This window comes from Cheilinus undulatus, linkage group 19 (genome assembly GCF_018320785.1).
Source record: "Cheilinus undulatus linkage group 19, ASM1832078v1, whole genome shotgun sequence".
NCBI lineage: Eukaryota > Metazoa > Chordata > Actinopteri > Labriformes > Labridae > Cheilinus > Cheilinus undulatus.
In genome coordinates, this window is record NC_054883.1 from 6,201,420 (window position 1) to 6,220,215 (window position 18,796).

An 18,796-nucleotide genomic window follows, 5' to 3' on the forward strand; every position below is an offset into this window, starting at 1 on the left:
TATGACCTTTTATTTCATAATTATGACATGCCCATGAGGCTCAGAAATATATTGATATCAGCAAGTGTGTTGGATCAGTGGTGTTAGCCTCCAGGCTACCATTTACTTCCTTTTGGAGCTGAAAATGGTCTTAATTAAAGGGGCAGCTTGTACTATTTAGCCTTGTAGCATTTGGCTGAATAAACTTGGTAAAAATGAAACAAAATATAAATACGCCTATCAAAGTGAGTGTTTAATCACCTGAAAATATAAAATTCTCTTCATAATTATAGAATGAGTCTTCTGTAAGACGGGTCTTCGCTCCCCAAGGAGATTGCAATACTGTATTTTTGCATCTTGAGATATATATATATATATATATATATATATATATATATATATATGTATGTATGTATGTATGTATATATAGTATTTAAGGTAAACTTGACCTATTTCTTTTACAGAAAAAAAAATCTGCTAGAGTAAAGTCTGTCTTTTTATGTACAGTAAAATTAACTGTATTATTGCTTCTTTTACTGTACTTTAAAGTCTTCCTCCACCACTGCTCCACAGAGCTGCGCTGTTACAATACTGTAAAGGACTACAAGTCCTCCGTGACTAAACGAGAGTCATCGCTGCCACTCTCGCGATAGTTCCGCAGTGGGTCGCGGAGCAGTATGGCAGCCGTCGCGCTGAGGTCCTGCCGCAGAGGACTTTCACAGATTTTAAGCAATGGAGGGCTCGCAGCTTTGTCTTCAAAGCGTCTTGAAGGTTTGTTTAAGTCTTCGCTTGGCAACAGTTAGTTACATAACGCTTTAGTTTAATTTTAGGGCATTTAAACGCTCAGAAGGGGGTGTGGCTCAAAGACTGCGTCGTCTTACAAAATTTAGGGCTGTAAATGTTGCGGCGTTTGCGCCTGTGTTGTGTATTTTGCGCAGTCTACACTGAATCTTGTAGTATGTGTGAACGCTTCAATATTGGTTAGCGTGTTAAAAAACTATTACCCTCCTTCTTTGCGTTTTATATTTGGTATATTGATGATAATTCAGAAATCCCCACGCTGTTTCTCCATGTGCGTTTCAAGAAGCCTTTACCTATTAAAAAGGGTGTGATTGTAATCAGTCGGTAGTATATTTGGCTTCTATGGCTTACATTGAGTAATTTACATAACATAGCAGAGGAGTAATACTTTGTACTGTGTCAACCAGGAGACAGGAGACACAAGTCCACAGTTCAATATGCTGCACGACCAGATCTCCCCAAGCTGGCCTACAGGAGGGTGAAGGGGAAGAGTCCAGGAGTGGTCTTCCTCCCAGGATATGGCTCCAACATGAATGGACAGAAAGCTGAGTCATTGGAGGAGTTCTGTAGATCACTAGGTCACTCATACCTTAGGTAAGTCTTTCAAATGAACAACCGGAGAAGGATGTATGCCAAAACCATGCCACATGATAATCTTACATCAGTCAGATTTAATAGACAAACCTCCCACATAAAATACTAGTTCTTAAGTCTTGTGTTTTATCTTTAAAGACTGAGAAACAGCCACGGTACATGCTAAACATTCCCCTGGTCATTAAATCTTATTAAACAGATTATCCTAGTTGTCAAGTCAAGTTACATTTATTTGTATGGCACTTTTAAAGTGGCAGATGGAGCTAAATAAAAAAATTCAAAGACTTCATAGAACCACAGTAACATTAAATCATGCTAAAAATTACGTTTAAATAGACATACCATATTTAAACACTAAGGCTGATGTCAGAGCCCTAGGAAAAAAGGTGCGCTCTAAGCTGGGATTTGAATGATTAAACAGAGTTGGCACATCTGATGTGAGGAGGTGGTTGGTTCCGAAAACACATGCCCACAACTTGGAGAGCACGGGCACCCTGGAGTGTTGGCTGAGCTCATGGGACAGCCAGGAGAGACCGATCAGAGGGCTGGAGTGAACACACTGGGGTGTAGGGGATTAAAAGGCCTTATAAATGTGAAGGACCCAATCTACGGAGCAACTTACAAACAAGTCATGAAACTTTTCAGTGAATTCTAAAATCAACAGGGAGCCAGTGGAGAAATGCAAGCAAGGGGGTGTGTGCTCACACTTTGGGTACCTGTTAAAAATCTGGCAGCAGCATTTTGCATGTACTGCAGGTGTGAAATGGAGATCCAGAGAAGTTATGAAAGTTTTGGCACAAGATTGCTGTCCTACATCAAGTGTAGAATGAAATAATACATTGAACTCAAAGTTATAGTTTTATTAAACACCTGTTGCAAGATCTGGTTGAGTTTGTTTTCAGCTGGTATTATATATAACTTGGAAAAATACAGTCTCTTGTGCTTTTAATGAAACTTTTTTTCTAAAAAAAGATAATCTTCACTGGGGCGGTCTTGTATTGCGTGAAATATAAAGTTGTAAAGTTAAGATGTTCAACGATTCCTGTGTAGCCAGTGGAAGTAACTTCCAGTCCAGACTAAAATTCCAGTGCGGCCGTTATTTCTCAGTCCATAAAGTCCGCGGGGGTTTTGCCCGGTTATCAGTTACTCATGAGCCTTAGTTCAACATAAGGTTAAGAGTTAAACAGCAGCCTTACTCTCATGCACTCAACCTGTATGGACCTGTAAAAGATAGAGATGCACCAATGGTTAAAACATGGGCCCATGCTGATCTTTAACATGACAGTTCAGCCAATGCAAATACCCTACTATTTTTTTCATCATATTTTTTGGTGTGAGACTCCCTCAATGCCAACAGTTTCTCTTGTGTGAAGCCAGATCAGAGTTTGTCCAGCAGGTGATTTCTGGCTCACTGAAATATCCTCTTTGAATCAACAGTACTACGTGTCAGCATACAGTTGATTTGACACAACAGATAAACACTGTCAACTGTTCATGACCCATTCTTTTCTGATGGCTAGTGATTGTCAACAAGATAAATATTGACCAGTACTGATGTTATTCTGATGCGTTGGTGCATCCATAGTGACATCCACCAATTTTACACGCAGGAAATCAGAAATAAGTAGAGATGCATTGATTGTGAAAATTAGAATATATGAATTTTAATTAAGAGTTTATGCACCAATGGTTTAGCTTTATATTTTGCTTCATTTAGCCATGCTAAATGTTAGTGCTATTAACCGGGAGTCAGTTCTTCTTCGCTGCCAGAAAGCACTGCATGCACAGGCTGCCGTTTTTAGAGCAGCAAAGAAGAACTGAAGGACCCACTGCAGCAGCAAAGAATGGTCACTGTGTGACAGTTTTTCTCTGAATGTGATCGTTAAAATACCTTCCAGGCCAGCGCTGTCGTACACGACAAGATGTGACACAGTTTATCAAAAGTTAAATAACTTTAAAACCATGAATCATTGGCTCTTACTTGTTTTTCCTCTCGAAGCTAGCCGTTATGCCATCAAACAGTAAACCCAATATTGAACGTCTTTTTATCCATTTCAATCGAATTACGATCATTTATTACTGCTAGCCCGAATGCTAACCGCCATATTGTTTACCCTTTATGAGGGTCTGTCGGCCAATGACAGGCTGTTCCGTGATCACGTCATGCTGCCTGAATAGAGAATAATGGAGAGATAGAGGGAGCCTGTGATGCAGCCCCCTTTATTATTGTTATTTTAATATTTAGCAGTAAAACTCAATTATCAGCAGAAAAACAACTTTAGGGTCACAGAGATGCTGTACGTTATGATTCTATTTGTTGAGCCATGTTCTGAGTCAAATATAGGTCTAAAATAATTTGCTAGTCTGCACAGTCAGTCCAGAAAGTTCACACTGGTATCGATCAGTTCTCGGTATTGGCCGATACCCAACACCTTGGTATTGGAATCGTATCCTGAAGGAAAAATGGTATCAGAACATCCCTAACACTGATGTTTAACAACAATTTAGCCAATACAAACAGCAAGGTCTTTTTCATTACCTCTGTCTAGGACTGGGTGACATGGTTAAAAGATTGAATTTTGGGGGTTTTCAAATATAAAGAAACCACTAAAACAAGTTTCTTTTATTTTCATCAACAATATGTGACAAAATTGAACTAAATTTTCCTTTTACAGGTTAAAGTGTGAGCTGTAAACTTGTCTTTATTAGAATGTTATGGAGGGTTATTTACATGAACACTCAGGATCTGAAAACAGGCTGAAAGTAATGCCAATGTCTCTCCATGATCTATGCAAGTAAACAAGACCATTACAGGATTATTGATTATTCCTGTATTTGTATTTGATTGTTGTCATCTTTGCCACTGAATCAGTATCAGATAAAAATGTTGTCAAGCGGACTAAAACTACTACTAATTTCAGTTTCTACTAAATTAGAATGAATATGATTATTAAAAACTGAGCAGGAAGTTTTTCTTTGTTTGAGGGGATGTTTTCCTTGAATTTGAGAACAATGGTTACACATGAGCGATATGTAAGAAAAAAATCTATCATTTTAAATGGGTTTGCCAGAACTAACTACCTAGAATCAAAGCTTCTGATTGCAGTAAAGTTTAACAGAAAATCTCAGTTTTCATTATTCTGAATCTCAATTTTTTTCCAAAAACCCAATTTATCGATTTTATCAATTTATTGCATAGCGCGACCTTCAATATACCAACATTTTCTCTCATGTTTGACCATGAAAACCAATCTGAGTTTGTTTAACTGGGCACTTCCTCTGCTCTTTAGAAATGTTCTTTTTTAATTCAGCAGCTAAAAATACCAGATGTGGGCATAGGAACTATAGGAAACAACAGATAAACATTGGTAACTGATATCTGTTCAGGCCACATCATTTTGCTGATGTGTGATTTTTGTAAACAGGGCTGATATCGGCTGATGTCAAGGTTAAACTGGTGCATCGATGTGCCTCTAGAAATCAGTTCATCAAAAACTATCCAGGTACAGATTTCTATGTGGTAAAATGCCAAGGTTTGTTGTCACTGCCCTCAGGAGGAGATAAATACAACTTAAAAAAATTCTCGGTTGTTGAATTTGGGTCAGTTCAGTCCTTTCTGATGTACTTCGGGTTGTTTAGGAAACTAAGTACTGATTGTCTTTCAATCAGTGACCTGGGGTCAGCAAATTTTACTCTAAGTTGAAATTAGAGCTGGGAAATTAATTGAAAATTAAATTAAATCACAAAATGACCTGCTGCAATTTCAAATCGCAGACAGTGCAATATTTCCTTAACCTGAAATGTGTCAAAATACCACTTTGATATGATTATTTTGCAGCAGAGGTTTTCTGCTCTTCACATTATGCATACATTTAAGTTTCTTTTGTAATCACGTATATGATTTTCTTGATAAAAATGAGAATAACATGAAAACATTAACATTCCTTTCAGTTTATCAGTTGATATCAAATTTGCTATATGAGTCAAATCACATTTAATTTTTTTTTTTTTTCCAAATCTTTCATACCAAGTTTAATGTATCTAATAATGTGCTGGTTATAATGTATAATGATTTATTGCTTGTGCTGAACAACGCGTAACACGAGGAACGTAAAAATAATCACATATCAAATCGCAATTGCAATATTGGGGAAAAAAATCGCAATTAGATTACTTTTGCGAGTTGTTCAGCTCTAGTTGAAATGATTGATCTGTAATGGATTTTTATCTGCATCTTTATGCAGATATCCGTTTGTAGAGATAAATGGATCATTGTCCAGTTACCACTGATGGCACTGAGCTGGTATGTTAAACCGTGAAAAAAGTTCCACCTAGCCTGCTAACATCTAACTAGTTAATACAGCTTTGACTACAAGTGTACCCTAAATAAAAACCAGAGGACTTTCAGATCCAATCCAGATCCACTTTACAGATTCTTGGATTTATGTAGAGTCATTAACTAGATACCAATATTTTATAAATGAAATGCCAAATCATTATGTTCTGACTTATCAACTTTTCATAATCAGTCAATCATTCAAGTGTTTTAAAATTATTATTTCAATACTCTGATTGTCTGTGAAAGCCTTGTCTGGATGCTGTGGGGTATGAAATACACTTATCCTCATCATATTGACTAATCAAAGATCCAACCCCATGTTTAGTGTAGTTTAAGAACTATTTACTGTGCTCATAATGTCTAAAAGAAAGTAAATGCCTTTGTTTTACCCAATGATGCCTACAGCTTTGACCTGTTGTATTTATGTTTCCAGGTTTGACTACACAGGCCACGGAGCCTCAGAGGGGGTGCTAGCTGAAGGAACTATTGGGACCTGGAAAAAAGATGTCCTCTTCGTGTTGGATGAGTTAGCAGAGGGGCCACAGGTAAATATTTCCAGGGTCATGCCCCTTTGCAGGTCACTGGTGGTTAGTAATCAATGGAGTTATGAAAACTTTGCTCTACAAGGATGAGAGGTGAGAGTCATCTCCCATTTAGAGCAGGTGAAGTTGTATTTACAGAGGAAAAAAGGACTCTATACCAGAAAACATGCTCTCAGTTACCACTGCTTTTCCAGTTTTTATTGTGAGGTCGTTGTCACAAAAACTGGAAAAGTTTTGCAAAACTTTGGAACACACACAAAACAAAACAAAACATGCAACTTGCATTACATTGATTTTAATGAAAAATTAAACTTGCTTGGCTGTATTCATTCAATATGTGTAAGCTGAATTACAAGAATATAATGTTCATGGCAACTAGGGCTGGACGATTTTGGAAAATAATGTAATTGTGATTTTTTTTTCTTAATTATTGCGATTGAGATTTGATAAGCAATTATTCCTTAACTTTCTTTTATTCCTACACAAGGGTTGAACAATTTTCTAAAAATGTCTAATTCTGATGATTTTGACTTGTATTGCAAATTAGATATGAATTGTTTCATTGAAGGGTTTTTGTCATTCTCATGATTAATCAAAAAGAAATTACAAAAATGAAGGTGGGATTTTTTTTGTAGACTATTCTAAAAAAATGGCACTTAAATGATTGCATGATATGTCATACACAACAGCTCTCCGGCAAAAAAAGTTTAAATCTGCAATTTTGACACAGATATCTGGTCAAAGAAATATTGCACCTTCTGCGATTTGAAAATTGCAGGAGGCCATATTGCTATTTAATCTAATTTTCCATTAATTGCCCAGCCCTAATGGTAACCTACGACCTAGGGGTGCACCCACAGCCAGTTAAAAGACAGATGTTTCTGTGGAAATCATCTTCATGCCTTTCCGTTGACAAATCTGTGAACAAAGCATGCTGCCATCATGTTTCTTCTGTTTTATGACCATCCCTGTGAGGTCTGTGTTCACAATATGCTGTTCAGTCGGATATTTTTAAAGTTACGCCTGCTACTTCTTAGGCTGAAAGTTACAACAAGGCAGAGCCTAAACAGAGCTCGAGTCTTGTCACTAAATGATAAAGTTACCGTTCAATCATATTTTCATCTCAGGAAGTAGATTATGTCTCACTGGACTTACGTAAAAATGAAACTGCCTGATCATGATGGCGTGGATTGTGGAATAAAGCTTTACTAGGGCTGTAGCCAATTAAAGAAAATGAAGTTTTTCACCCACACACTGACCAATCGATTGGTCTTTCAGGTAATGAAAGAGAGGGATAATCTTCCCTTTATCTCAGAACCTGCTTAATCTGTGCCAGGTTCCTCGTTGCACCCTTCTCATAGTCTAAATGATCTAAAAATGAAAAAAAAAAACAAGCTTTATGAAGCATTATTTATCATTTTTATCCTCATTATGCTGTACTAAAATAACAGCTGAATCAGCAAGCACCTGCCTTTAATCATTTAATTTCTGTGATCATGGTACAGTGACTGTTTAGCATCATATAACCTACAAAATAACCTCAGATTATGGTTTATTGATTTACAAAACATGTCCCAACCTGTGCCATGTCATTTACAAGCATATATCAGACATCATGTAGTGTTTACTGAAGGGGGAAAAGTCTGCTGGTCAGGACTTGATGACCAGGAGAAACCGTTTTTTGTCTCCTCTGCTCTTGTTAGCAGACGCTAACACTGACATGAACGTTTTAGTGAGATTATATATAGGGACTCAATTCTTGTATTTGCTGACTAGTGAATTAAACAGACCAGTACAAACATCCTGCATTTTCGTGTTGAGTTCAAGATATGTAGATTCCAAGTTATTTCCAGCCTAACTGCTGTGAAACAATCAGAATATAACATGTTCTGCGTCACTTTGTGTGCCTCTCTATGTGATTGCTCAGCACTGTATTGCTCCACTCTGTTTCCTGCTGGGCATCTGTCAGTCAGTCAGCTGTGCACTTGAGTCAGTCAGTTCTCACTAGGGCTGGGAAATTAATAAAAAAAACAGTAAATCAAAACCGACATTTGGAGCCTCTAACTGACATAAACGTGCTATGATTATTGTTTCAATTTCTTTTCCTTGTAATTCTCTCTCTACTAATTCACAGCCCACAACCCCCTTAAAAACACACTGCTGGCTGTGTAGTCAGGTGATAGGCAGCCAGGTGTCACAAGGCATGCAGCCTGCTGGAAACCCAAAAGAAGAAGTAGTAGTTACATGACACACAGTGTGAGCAGCAAAGTCATCTTCTACTTTTTATTCAACAGTATACAAAAATTTTTTTTTTGTTAGCAATAAATACCAGTTGTTTATTTTCTATTTTTCAAGGAAAATGTGACTTAAAAAAAGAATTTCAGCTGATGTATTTTTTGATTTTAATAATTAACCATAAATTGTTAATCCGTGCATGTCCCAATCTGAATTTTCATTCTTACCATGATTGTCCAGCCCTTGTTTTCACCAAGGTTATAATAGCTTTTGGAATTTCATGAGTTTTAATTTTTATTTATTTTTTACTTTTCGCTTTAGATTTCAGTTTAGTTTTTATTTGTTTTTCCTGCTGGTTTTTTGTTTAGTTTAGTTTTGATTTAGAAAAAAAGGCTTTGTTTTAGTTTAGTTTTTATTTGTTTTAGGGTTAGTTTTTTAGCAATATGAGACACCTGTCAAAGGCCAGATCCCAAAGGGCTCTTCACTTTTCATTTTTTTATTCAATTTTTATGTTTGTAAACAACTCAAGACCTAAAATTTACATTTTGTGAAGTCTTCTGTAATAAAATCAGGCTACTTTACTCTCTCCTGACCTGGGTGTTCATGTCAGACAGTCTGCTGCTGACAAAGACTAAAACTAAGGAAATTTGTCTCTAATTTTATTTAATTTTAGTTAGTTTTGTCAGCACATAATTTAGTTTCAGTTAGTTTTCTTTTTTCTCATAAAGCTCAGTTTTTATTTAGTTTCAGTTAACTAAAAAGATTTTTACCCATTAGTTTGAGTTATTTAGTTAGTTTTAGTTAACTATAATAACCTTGGTTCTCACAGGCGTGCACTCGACCAACCAAAGAAATCTTCCTAGCAGGAACCTTGGTTGGATGAGAGAGTGTTGATAGGGATGTACGATATTATCAGCCTAATATCGGTATTGGCAGATATTAAAATTTCTGCCGATATTTACATCAGATATTTTGGCCGTGAATATCAGCATATACTGACTGTAACATTTGGCCATATATACTAATAACTTAGTGAAGTTTTAGGCCGGACCACCAGACCTATGTAAGTTCAGATCTTTTTCTTTATTCATCCTCATTCTCTATACTTGAAAGCGTGTTTTCAGAAAGAAAGTTTGTTTCTTTGTTCATCCTTAATCCTTAGATTGGATTCAAAGGACTGAATTTTAGTTATGTAAAACATTTAAATATAAGTATCGACTAAAATGAAACTGTAAATATTAGGGGTGGGAATCACTAGTGGCCCCACGATCCAATATTATTGCGATTTTAAACATTTCGCAATACAGTGAGTATTTTGATACCATATATTGCGATATATATACCATTTTTTCAATGTTTAGCTGATTCAGCATTAGTCTTTCCCTCATTTTTGTTGTATTTCTGCAGTATTTTATTTTCATGTAACACTTCTTGCCAACCTCATGTGTCATGTCCGTCTCATTTGTGCCCTGCTTTCATTCCTAATGTCCTTCACCTGGTGCTGCCATTTTTGTTGTACTAACTTTCTCCTGTTCTATGATTAGAGACTAATTTGGAAAAAAATCAGAACCTGGTGGAAGAGAATTTATCACCAGACAAAATATCGCAAAACCACGCTGTATCGATTTTTTTCTCCCGCCCTTAGTAAATATTGGATATCGGCAAAATAATATTGTGCATCCCTAAGTGTTGACCAACCAGTTGACCTACAGACTGGAGGGTGTCAGCCCTGAGTTTTATATTTAGTGTGCCTAAATGATTCAGAGGCATTAGGATACAAACTGGCTTCAGTCTGTCACGTCTCCAGGTGTGTCGTCAACGTCCCCCTGACCTTGAAACGTGCCTGCATTTCTGTCGTAGTTTGCTGACAGATGTGCACATTTTGCAGCCGGGTCACTCTAATAGATCACATGCTTTAAGAAGTGGCATAAACCAGTTTAAGGCCCCATTTTGTTTGTATGCAACATTTATAAAAGATTCACAACAATTAGAGCCCTTTAATTCTGTCAATGACTTGTCTTTTAAGCTGCTAAGATGGTAGAATGATCAACGGAGACAAGTATGTCTGTTGTCAAATATAAACATTTTCTTCTGTTATCTGATTAAAATTTGTTGATTTCTACACAAAGGATTCATTTACTTCAGCCCAATAGTTTTCAGCAGGTTTCCTCCAACATTGTGTTGCTAATTATACCAATATGAAAGCTGACAATCTGTCAAGCAAGTCAGCACTTTATTGAAATCTCTCAGCAATAACAGATGGAGCAGAATAACATAGCAGCTATTGCACATTTTCTATGTCACAAGAGTAAATGATTTAAATGAGTCTCCATCTTATTTGCAAACAAGGTCCATAGTGGAGATTGGCAGTCGAAACTGAAAATCTGAGGCACTCATCTGTAGCATAAAACTCCTTTATTCCACAGGAATGTATCAGTGTGTTACACATGAAGACAACCAACAAGTGTCAAAGATAGAAAACCAGGGTAAAGCAAAGAAAAACAGAACATCCCTTCACATTGTACACAAACATTATAAATAATCATGTCAGTACGTGCAAGTAAGACCACTGTCTGACAGCAGACTTAATAAGAATGAAAAATATCACAGTTTAAAAAACACAGTCAGAAAGCACTGGCAGTTCACTATCAAGCACCACACCATCAACAGGTTGCAATTTGACAATTATTTAGTGATGATTTTGAACTTAGGGAATCTGCCTTAGCTCCTGGGCACAACAAACCCCCTTTTTAGGGCCCTACAGGTAGAGTGAATAGAGAAAAAGAGTATAGGGGTGGGGGGAATACGAGAACAAAAGGAAGGAGAGATTATAGGAACGCAGGTAGGGGCATTGTTGAGGTGTGATCCTGCTCCTGAAACTTGGCTATGTAGCATCACTAGACAGTGTGTTTAATATAGTGCTGTTACTCAATTAAAAAAGTTAATCACATCACTATGCTGTGATAAATCGTGATTAATCACAGCATTTTGAAGTGGGTAAATCTGGCACAACTTCACCAACTTCCAAGGTGCATGGAGGATGAGGAGAGTCTTGAAGAGAACAGAAATCTCCTGCAACACTTGTAGTTTAGAGAACAACTTTATTAGACCATTTGACTAATAAAGTTGTTCTCTAAACTACAAGTGTTGCTGGAGATGTCTGTTCTCTTAATCACAGCATATTTTAATAGTTTGAGTTTATTTTTATCGTTTAGATTTTTAATTGTTGTTTTATTTTTATTCTTTTAATTCTATGTACAGCACATTAAAGTGCTGATCTGAGTCCTTATCGATACCTCTATCAATACTTGCTATAGTTTGGTGGAAAGACAAAATAAGTGCAAATATTTAAACTACAAGTGGTCTTAGCTGAGTAGTGCTTGAGTTAAAAAGCCATCAAATATAAACACATATTCACACTCTATTTATTGAAGTTTCTCATAAAAAATGAAATTTTCCCAGGTTTATGTGACATTTGAACACATCATAACATAGAATACAGTAGTCTAATTTACTGAGGTTACCTGAACGCATCATATTTTCCGTCTTCAGCTCATAAAGTTCGCTAATTAACTTCAATTTTGCCGTTTCAACCGCGGATTTCTACTCTGGATTAATACTGTTAACAGGACTTGCAGACGGAGAGAGTGGTATGACCATGGCTTGATCCCGTGTTGTTGTTAGCATCTTTGCTAACATTAGCAAAGATGTGCTTTGCCTGAAGGTGGAACTTCAGACTTGCTGTGCTTCGGTGTAAAGACAGTTCATCACTGCAGCATGTACCCACAGTTTTGGTTTTATCTTAACTAACATTCTCCAGCTTTTTAAAAAGAAAACTGCCACTAAGCAGACCTGGGTCTGTCTCCTCACTCATCACTTCTGGCTGTGTCTGACCCTCTCACCTCTTCACCCTCAGGCATGTAAACATCCGCGCTGGAGGACTACGGGAGCAAGTTGTGGTCAAACTTAGTTATATGATTATATTGCGTTATTTTTTTTAAGACGTTAAGATCTCAAGATTGATGACAAGTGTTGACACGTTAATATTAACAGCCCTACATTAATAGCATTAATAGGAATCTGTAGGATGTAAATACAGCCATATCAAAATGGTAGTTAGAAAGAAGGAGCTTCTGCAATATGATGCTATAATGATGATTAAGCTACAACCATTTTTATAAGGAGGTCAACCACTACATGGGACCCCTGGCCACCAATATCAAGTCCTCTGCTAAGAATGTTGGTCTTATATTTGACAGTCATTTAAACTTTGACTCTCAGATAACTAAAGTAGTACAATCCTGCTTCTTTCAGCTTAGAAACATTGCAAAAATCAAACACATATTAACAGCAAATCATACTAAATTTTTAATCCGCACCCTGATTTCTCCTGGTTAGATTACTGTAACTCTCTTCTCTGGCATCAGTCAGTCCTCTATTTCATGTCTTCAGTCTGTACAAAACGCAGCAGCTCGGTTATTAACACACTCTAGTCGTCATTCCCATATCACTCCAGTTCTTGCATCTCTTCATTGGCTTCCAGTTACTTTTAGGATCAGTTTCAAAATGTTATTTATTACATACAAGGCCCTGCATGGGCTAGCTCCGACATATATAAATGAACTACTGAGCCTCTATTCTAGCAGTCGCCATCTTCGATCATCTGATCAGGGTCTTCTAATGGTCCCTCATTCACGTTTTAAATCCAGAGGTGATCCAGAGGTGATCGTGCATTTGCAGTGACAGCTCCTAAACTTTGGAACAATCTTCCTGGTAACATCAGGTTTGCCGAACCTGTCGTGTCTCTTAAAAAGCTGCTAAAAACTCATTTTTATTGATTAGCTTTTTTATAATCTCTACCCCCTCTGTTTTACTTTTGTCTGTAGATACATGTGTTGCAATTGAACATTCAGTATGTTGGTTGTGTTACTTATTCGGGCTATGTTTGTTATGTTTGTTTGCTTATCTGTCAACCCCTTTCTGGTTTTGTAAAGCACTTTGTAACTGTGTGTTTTAAAAAGTGCTATATAAATAAAATTATTATTAACTGACTGGAACTGTAGGTAACTGACATGGCTAAAGAGATAGTAAAGTTAAATATCATACTAGAGACACAAAAAAATATAAATTCTATATATTCTGTTGATGTTAGTACAGTAGAAGAATCACAGTGACACCTACATAAATTCATACTGGTGTGACATACAGTGTAGATCCTTAAAATCCCAGCTGAACACAGAAACTTTCAGCAAAACTACTGTAGAAATACTCTAAATATAGACAACTGTGTTCAATTGTGCTTAACCATCCACGTGAAGTTATGATAAATAAAACAAATGCTTTGAAGGAAAATTACTTTAAGTATCAGTATTCATTTTTGATGTTGCTCTTAACAAATCCTATACGTTTAAACCTGTAGAAAAAAAACGTACATTGCTACTCAGCATAACAAATCACCAAATAAAGGATTTATTTGAGGAGTGTTAGATTCAACTAACATTAAATTTAGTCATGGAAGAGGAATGAAAAATAACTCCTTTAATTTTAAAATCTTAGATTTATTGTACTGTATGTTCCCCTGTGTGTCCAGAAGATGGCACTGTGCTACCATATTTCAGGTCATATTTTATTTCTCTGTCATGGTTGCTTCACATCAGTCTGGTTGTATTCATGGATTTTTTTCAGCAAGGTTATGAATTTAATTTGAAGTCTATTAACACTTATTTCTGTTTTTTTTTTTAGATACTGGTGGGTTCCAGTATAGGTGGTTGGCTCATGTTACTTGCAGCCATTGCAAGACCAGAGAAAATTGCAGCACTTGTGGGCATTTCAACTGCTGCTGATCACATCGTCACATCCTTCAACACTCTCCCTCTAGAGGTAGGATCATATAATGTTATCCCTTAGATCAGGGGTTCTCAACCTTTTCGGCCTGCGACCCCCCAAATATAGGTGATAGAGAATGGGGACCCCCACTGTGCCTGAAGGTGGTTGAACAGCCATGCACAATTAAGACTAGTCATGTGCAGACAAGGCCGCCCATAAGGGGGGAAAAATGGGACAGCTTTCTGGGTCCCAGCCAAACTGGGGGCTCATGGAGGTCAGCAAAACCATGGTCCATTGTAAAGTTAAGCTGTGACATCCATATTTCATATTTAACCTGAATAATAACCACACTTATCAAAGAAACAAATGTCTTTTTTAATCATTTATGTAGTAAAAAAGCCTTCTTAAAAATGTAAAACCCTTTTGTTAAAAAAAGAATAAAAATGGTTTAAAAATTGCTACAGTGGGTTAATAATGGCAAAGAAAATGGTGGAAAGGTGGTGAAGTTGGATTTTTAAAGTAGCAGAAATAGGTTAGAAGTGGCAACAATGGGCATTAGTAGTGGTAAAAAGTAGTTAAAATGTGGCTGAAATGGCTTTAAATTGGCAAAAATGGGTGGAAATTTAGTGAAATGGGATGAAACGTTAATATAAACTGGCAAAAAAGGGTTACTGGGAAAGAAAAAATAGGCAGATATTGGCAGAAATTGGTTAAACTACCAAAATTGGGCATATGAAATGGTGAAATGTGGTTCAAATGTGAAAAATTGTGTGTAGAAGGGGGTTTATAGTGGCAATAATGGGTCAACAGAGGCAACATTAAGCTTAAGTGGCAAGAATTGGTTCATAAGTGGCAAAAATAGGCGGAAAAAAGTGGTAGAAAGAGTTTTAAAAACTGACAAAAATAGATGTTAAATGGTGAAAATGTGTTAAAATTGGTGGGAAAAAAATTATGAAAAGGGGCAAAAAATTTGTCAAAATTGGTGTAAAGTGGTAACGGTGCAATATGAAGTTTTATTTACGGCATTTGGAGACCCCCTCGGTGTCCAAAGGGGGTCCTGACCCCAGGGTTGAGAACCACTGCCTTAGATTATATTTTTGTTATTTCATTGAAAGCTTTAAAATGTTTTTCTGGTCTGATTTTGATGTTTTCATATTTGAATGCAGACACGCAAAGAGTTTGAGGAGAAGGGGGAGTGGACGGTGCCCACTAAACACTCAGAGGAGGGTTTTTACAAGTTTAGCATGGACTTTCTGAAGGAGGCAGAAAACCACTGTGTGCTCCAGAGTCCCATCCCCATCACCTGTCCTGTACGGCTCATCCACGGGCTCAAGGACGACGACGTTCCGTGGCACATCTCCATGCAGGTCGCCGAACGCGTCCTCAGCCCCGACGTGGACGTCATCCTGCGGCGACACGGGCAGCACCGCATGTCTGAGAAAGACGACATCAAGCTTATGGTCTACACTATTGACGATCTCATAGACAAGCTGACCACTTTGGTCTGAGTACCGGGCAGGGGAGTGAGCTTGAGAGGTTGCTGAGATAAAGAGAGAAGGACTTTGTTTACTTGGAAGTCAACCCTCAAGAAATTACCAAACAATGGCATGTGTCTCTGCCAAATACGACCTTTTATCCACCCCGTTCTCCTCGTACTTCATCTGTCATTTCAACATGCCGTTGCAGTGAAAACTACACTAAGGGGGGCTCTCCTGTTAGCTGTTCCCTTATATCTTCAGGTTGCATATGTCTGTGTTACACGTTAATATACAGAGTGTTATGTTGGCCTGTAATAGGTCTGCTGTGTCTGCCGCTGTTCTTATTGTTCGTTTCCCCTCCCTCTTTACTTAGATGCATAGTTTTCCTGTGCCTTTTTTAATCTCTTTTCAACTGTTTTGGCCAATAAAACCTCTGCACACGAGAGTGCAGGTCTCAGTCTGTTAATACAACAAACACAACACAACCACCGTAGTCTCTAAGTAGCAAGAATGACGAGAAACTAAAAGCTGTATTACTGGAAGTTAAGCACTCAAGTCCTCATAAGTGCGTTATGCATTTTTTAGGTAATCTGATTACTTAACAGATGAAAAGGGGATCAGAACATTTCTATTATGCAATTCTAGATTGAATTATAGCGAATCGCTGCACCAAGAGACATTATTTTATGTAGTGAGTTACAATCATAACAGTTGTTTCTCCATCCATGTGGGGATTATTTTAGTTAGCAGGACTTTCTGTTACATGACTCCTCATTTCTGCTGGCCTTTAGCCACAGTGAAGCCTGCAGAATGGAGCCACTGGACTGTTGATTATTAACATGTAATTGGCCACGAGCTGCACACTGCTCAATGGGGCGAAACCAACCATTTAACCGTCTCAGAACCACTTAACTGCAGCACTGACCTTTAACTTGTGCCTGAGTTATGTAGCCAGTAATTTTTCTGTCAGAAAAAAAATCTGAATCAATTTGTGGGAGCAGATAGGATGACGGTTTAACACTTGCAGGGGGGAGTACATAACGATGCTTTTCCATATTTAAAAGGTGTGCTTTACTTTAGTTAAATCATAAAGGGACATGGTTATATTAGTAACCCCATACTGAATTTGTTTTCATGACTGTCTGCAAGAAAGAAAGCATTCTTTCTGTATTCAGCAGAGCACTGTAGCTCTGGGAATGGATTTGCCACAAAAATAAACCTCCTTTATTCAATAACTGAAGAGAAATGGTTCCACTTACTTGAGCTAAATAACTAGTGCTGTACTCAAGACCACACTATCAGAGACCAGAGTGCACCAAGACCATAAAAATCAATTTTAAAAACCAGGATAAGGTTTAACAGTTAAAGAGCATTCTCTCTTTGATTTTAGTTTTCTTTTTAATAAATTTCACAAATAAAAACAAGGTGTCGGCAAATCTTTGAAAGCACAACCTGCAAAAATATTAAATCTTAGCAAGTTTGTTAAACTAACTTCTTTTAAAACATAAATCCTTGCATGTATTTAAAAGCCACTGACAGGTCCAGAATTGTTTTAAATATCTGAAAATGAGATGTATATCTAGATTTGTCAGGTGAATGAGGCCTAGAGTAAGTGTTCAGAGGTATTTCTGACTTAGAAGTAAGATGGACTGATGTCTGAGTTTTTGCAGGTTTAACTTTTTTTGTTTGTTTGTTTTAGCAAGTGCTTCTCCTTATCATCACATTATGAAGACAAAGAATAACAGATCAGTGCTGGTCTCAATGGAAAATCCCGAGTCTGGCCAGTCCAGGGCCAAGACAAGACCAGGACTTTCAAAATGAAGACTAAGACCGTTGTTGAGTACTACAACACCATAAATGACAGACCCTTTAACAAACAGAAAGCTTAATAGACTGCCTTGAGTAGAAGCCAAAAAGATAATGAAATGTAAGAGGAAGAAAAACTATTCTGAGTTAAAATGTTACAATCTTTGCTCAGAAGTGTCAAAATTTCAGGAGTGTTAAAAAAAAAAACTACAGATCTATAGTCATGTTTAACCCAAAGCTGCCACACTAGGATTACAAAAGTTAACTGAGCTGGAATACTTTACATCTTCTGTGAGGAGCTGGTTATGATATTAACACTGATGTCTGTGTATGACCCACAAAGGCTACAAGATTGATTATATCTGTACAGTTATTTTAATGTCTGTTACTGCTGTCATGAGGCTGGTGTCAGGCGAGTCAATAAATAGCATGCTGAAAAAATAGCTGTATTTTATATTTTCTGCCACAAATATTAACAAGGAGTACCATGTTTTGCTGTGAAAATAAAACAGTAATATAATTTTGGTTTAATGAAGGGACACTTTAATGTTTACAGTACAAGCTCAGCAAAGAGCTCTGCTGAGGAGGTCGCCGAAATAAAAAAAAGCTAAAAGTAAGTAAACTTTATTATAGAGCACTTTTCACAGACAGAAGTCACAAAGTGCTTTACATCAAACGAGACACACAAAACAGAAACAAACAATATTTTAAAAAAAAACTGACCAGCAACAAATACTGGTGAACAAAATAAAAATCATTTACAGTGCAATGACAGGGTGCATAGAACTATTCATAGGCCTGTCTGAACAAGTATGTTTTTAACTGTTTTTTAAAAGATTCAGCTGAGTCAGAAAGGCGAATCGACATGGGCAGGGAGTTCCAGAGTTTTGGTACTAAGGCCTCAAAAGCTCTGTCACCATGTGTTTTAAAATTTGTCTTTGGTACAGACAGCAGGTTAAGTGAGTTGGATCTTAGTGAATGGGTTGGCAGGTGTGGGTGAATGAGTTCTGTTAAGTATTCACGGGCCTGACCATGGAGTGCTGTGAAAGTGAAGCTGAGAGTTTTAAATCTAATCCTGTAAGCAATAGGGAGCCAGTGTACAGATTTTAGTGTGGGAGTGATGTGAGACCGTTTATTTGACCTGTGATTACGCGAGCAGCAGCATTCTGAATTGACTGTAACCGGTTTATGGCGGA

General features: G+C 37.2%; 1 protein-coding gene across 1 annotated transcript; it reads left to right on the forward strand.

Annotated features, from left to right (window-relative positions):
• The first annotated feature begins 612 nt into the window (after positions 1 to 612).
• abhd10b (abhydrolase domain containing 10, depalmitoylase b) lies at positions 613 to 16,237 on the forward strand. Its single transcript, XM_041813797.1, has 5 exons — positions 613 to 750; positions 1,188 to 1,374; positions 6,147 to 6,258; positions 14,233 to 14,370; positions 15,483 to 16,237. Exons 1-5 carry the CDS (start codon positions 657 to 659, stop codon positions 15,822 to 15,824), a joined length of 873 nt encoding a protein of 290 aa, XP_041669731.1. The 5' UTR covers positions 613 to 656; the 3' UTR covers positions 15,825 to 16,237.
• The last annotated feature ends 2,559 nt before the right edge of the window (positions 16,238 to 18,796 follow it).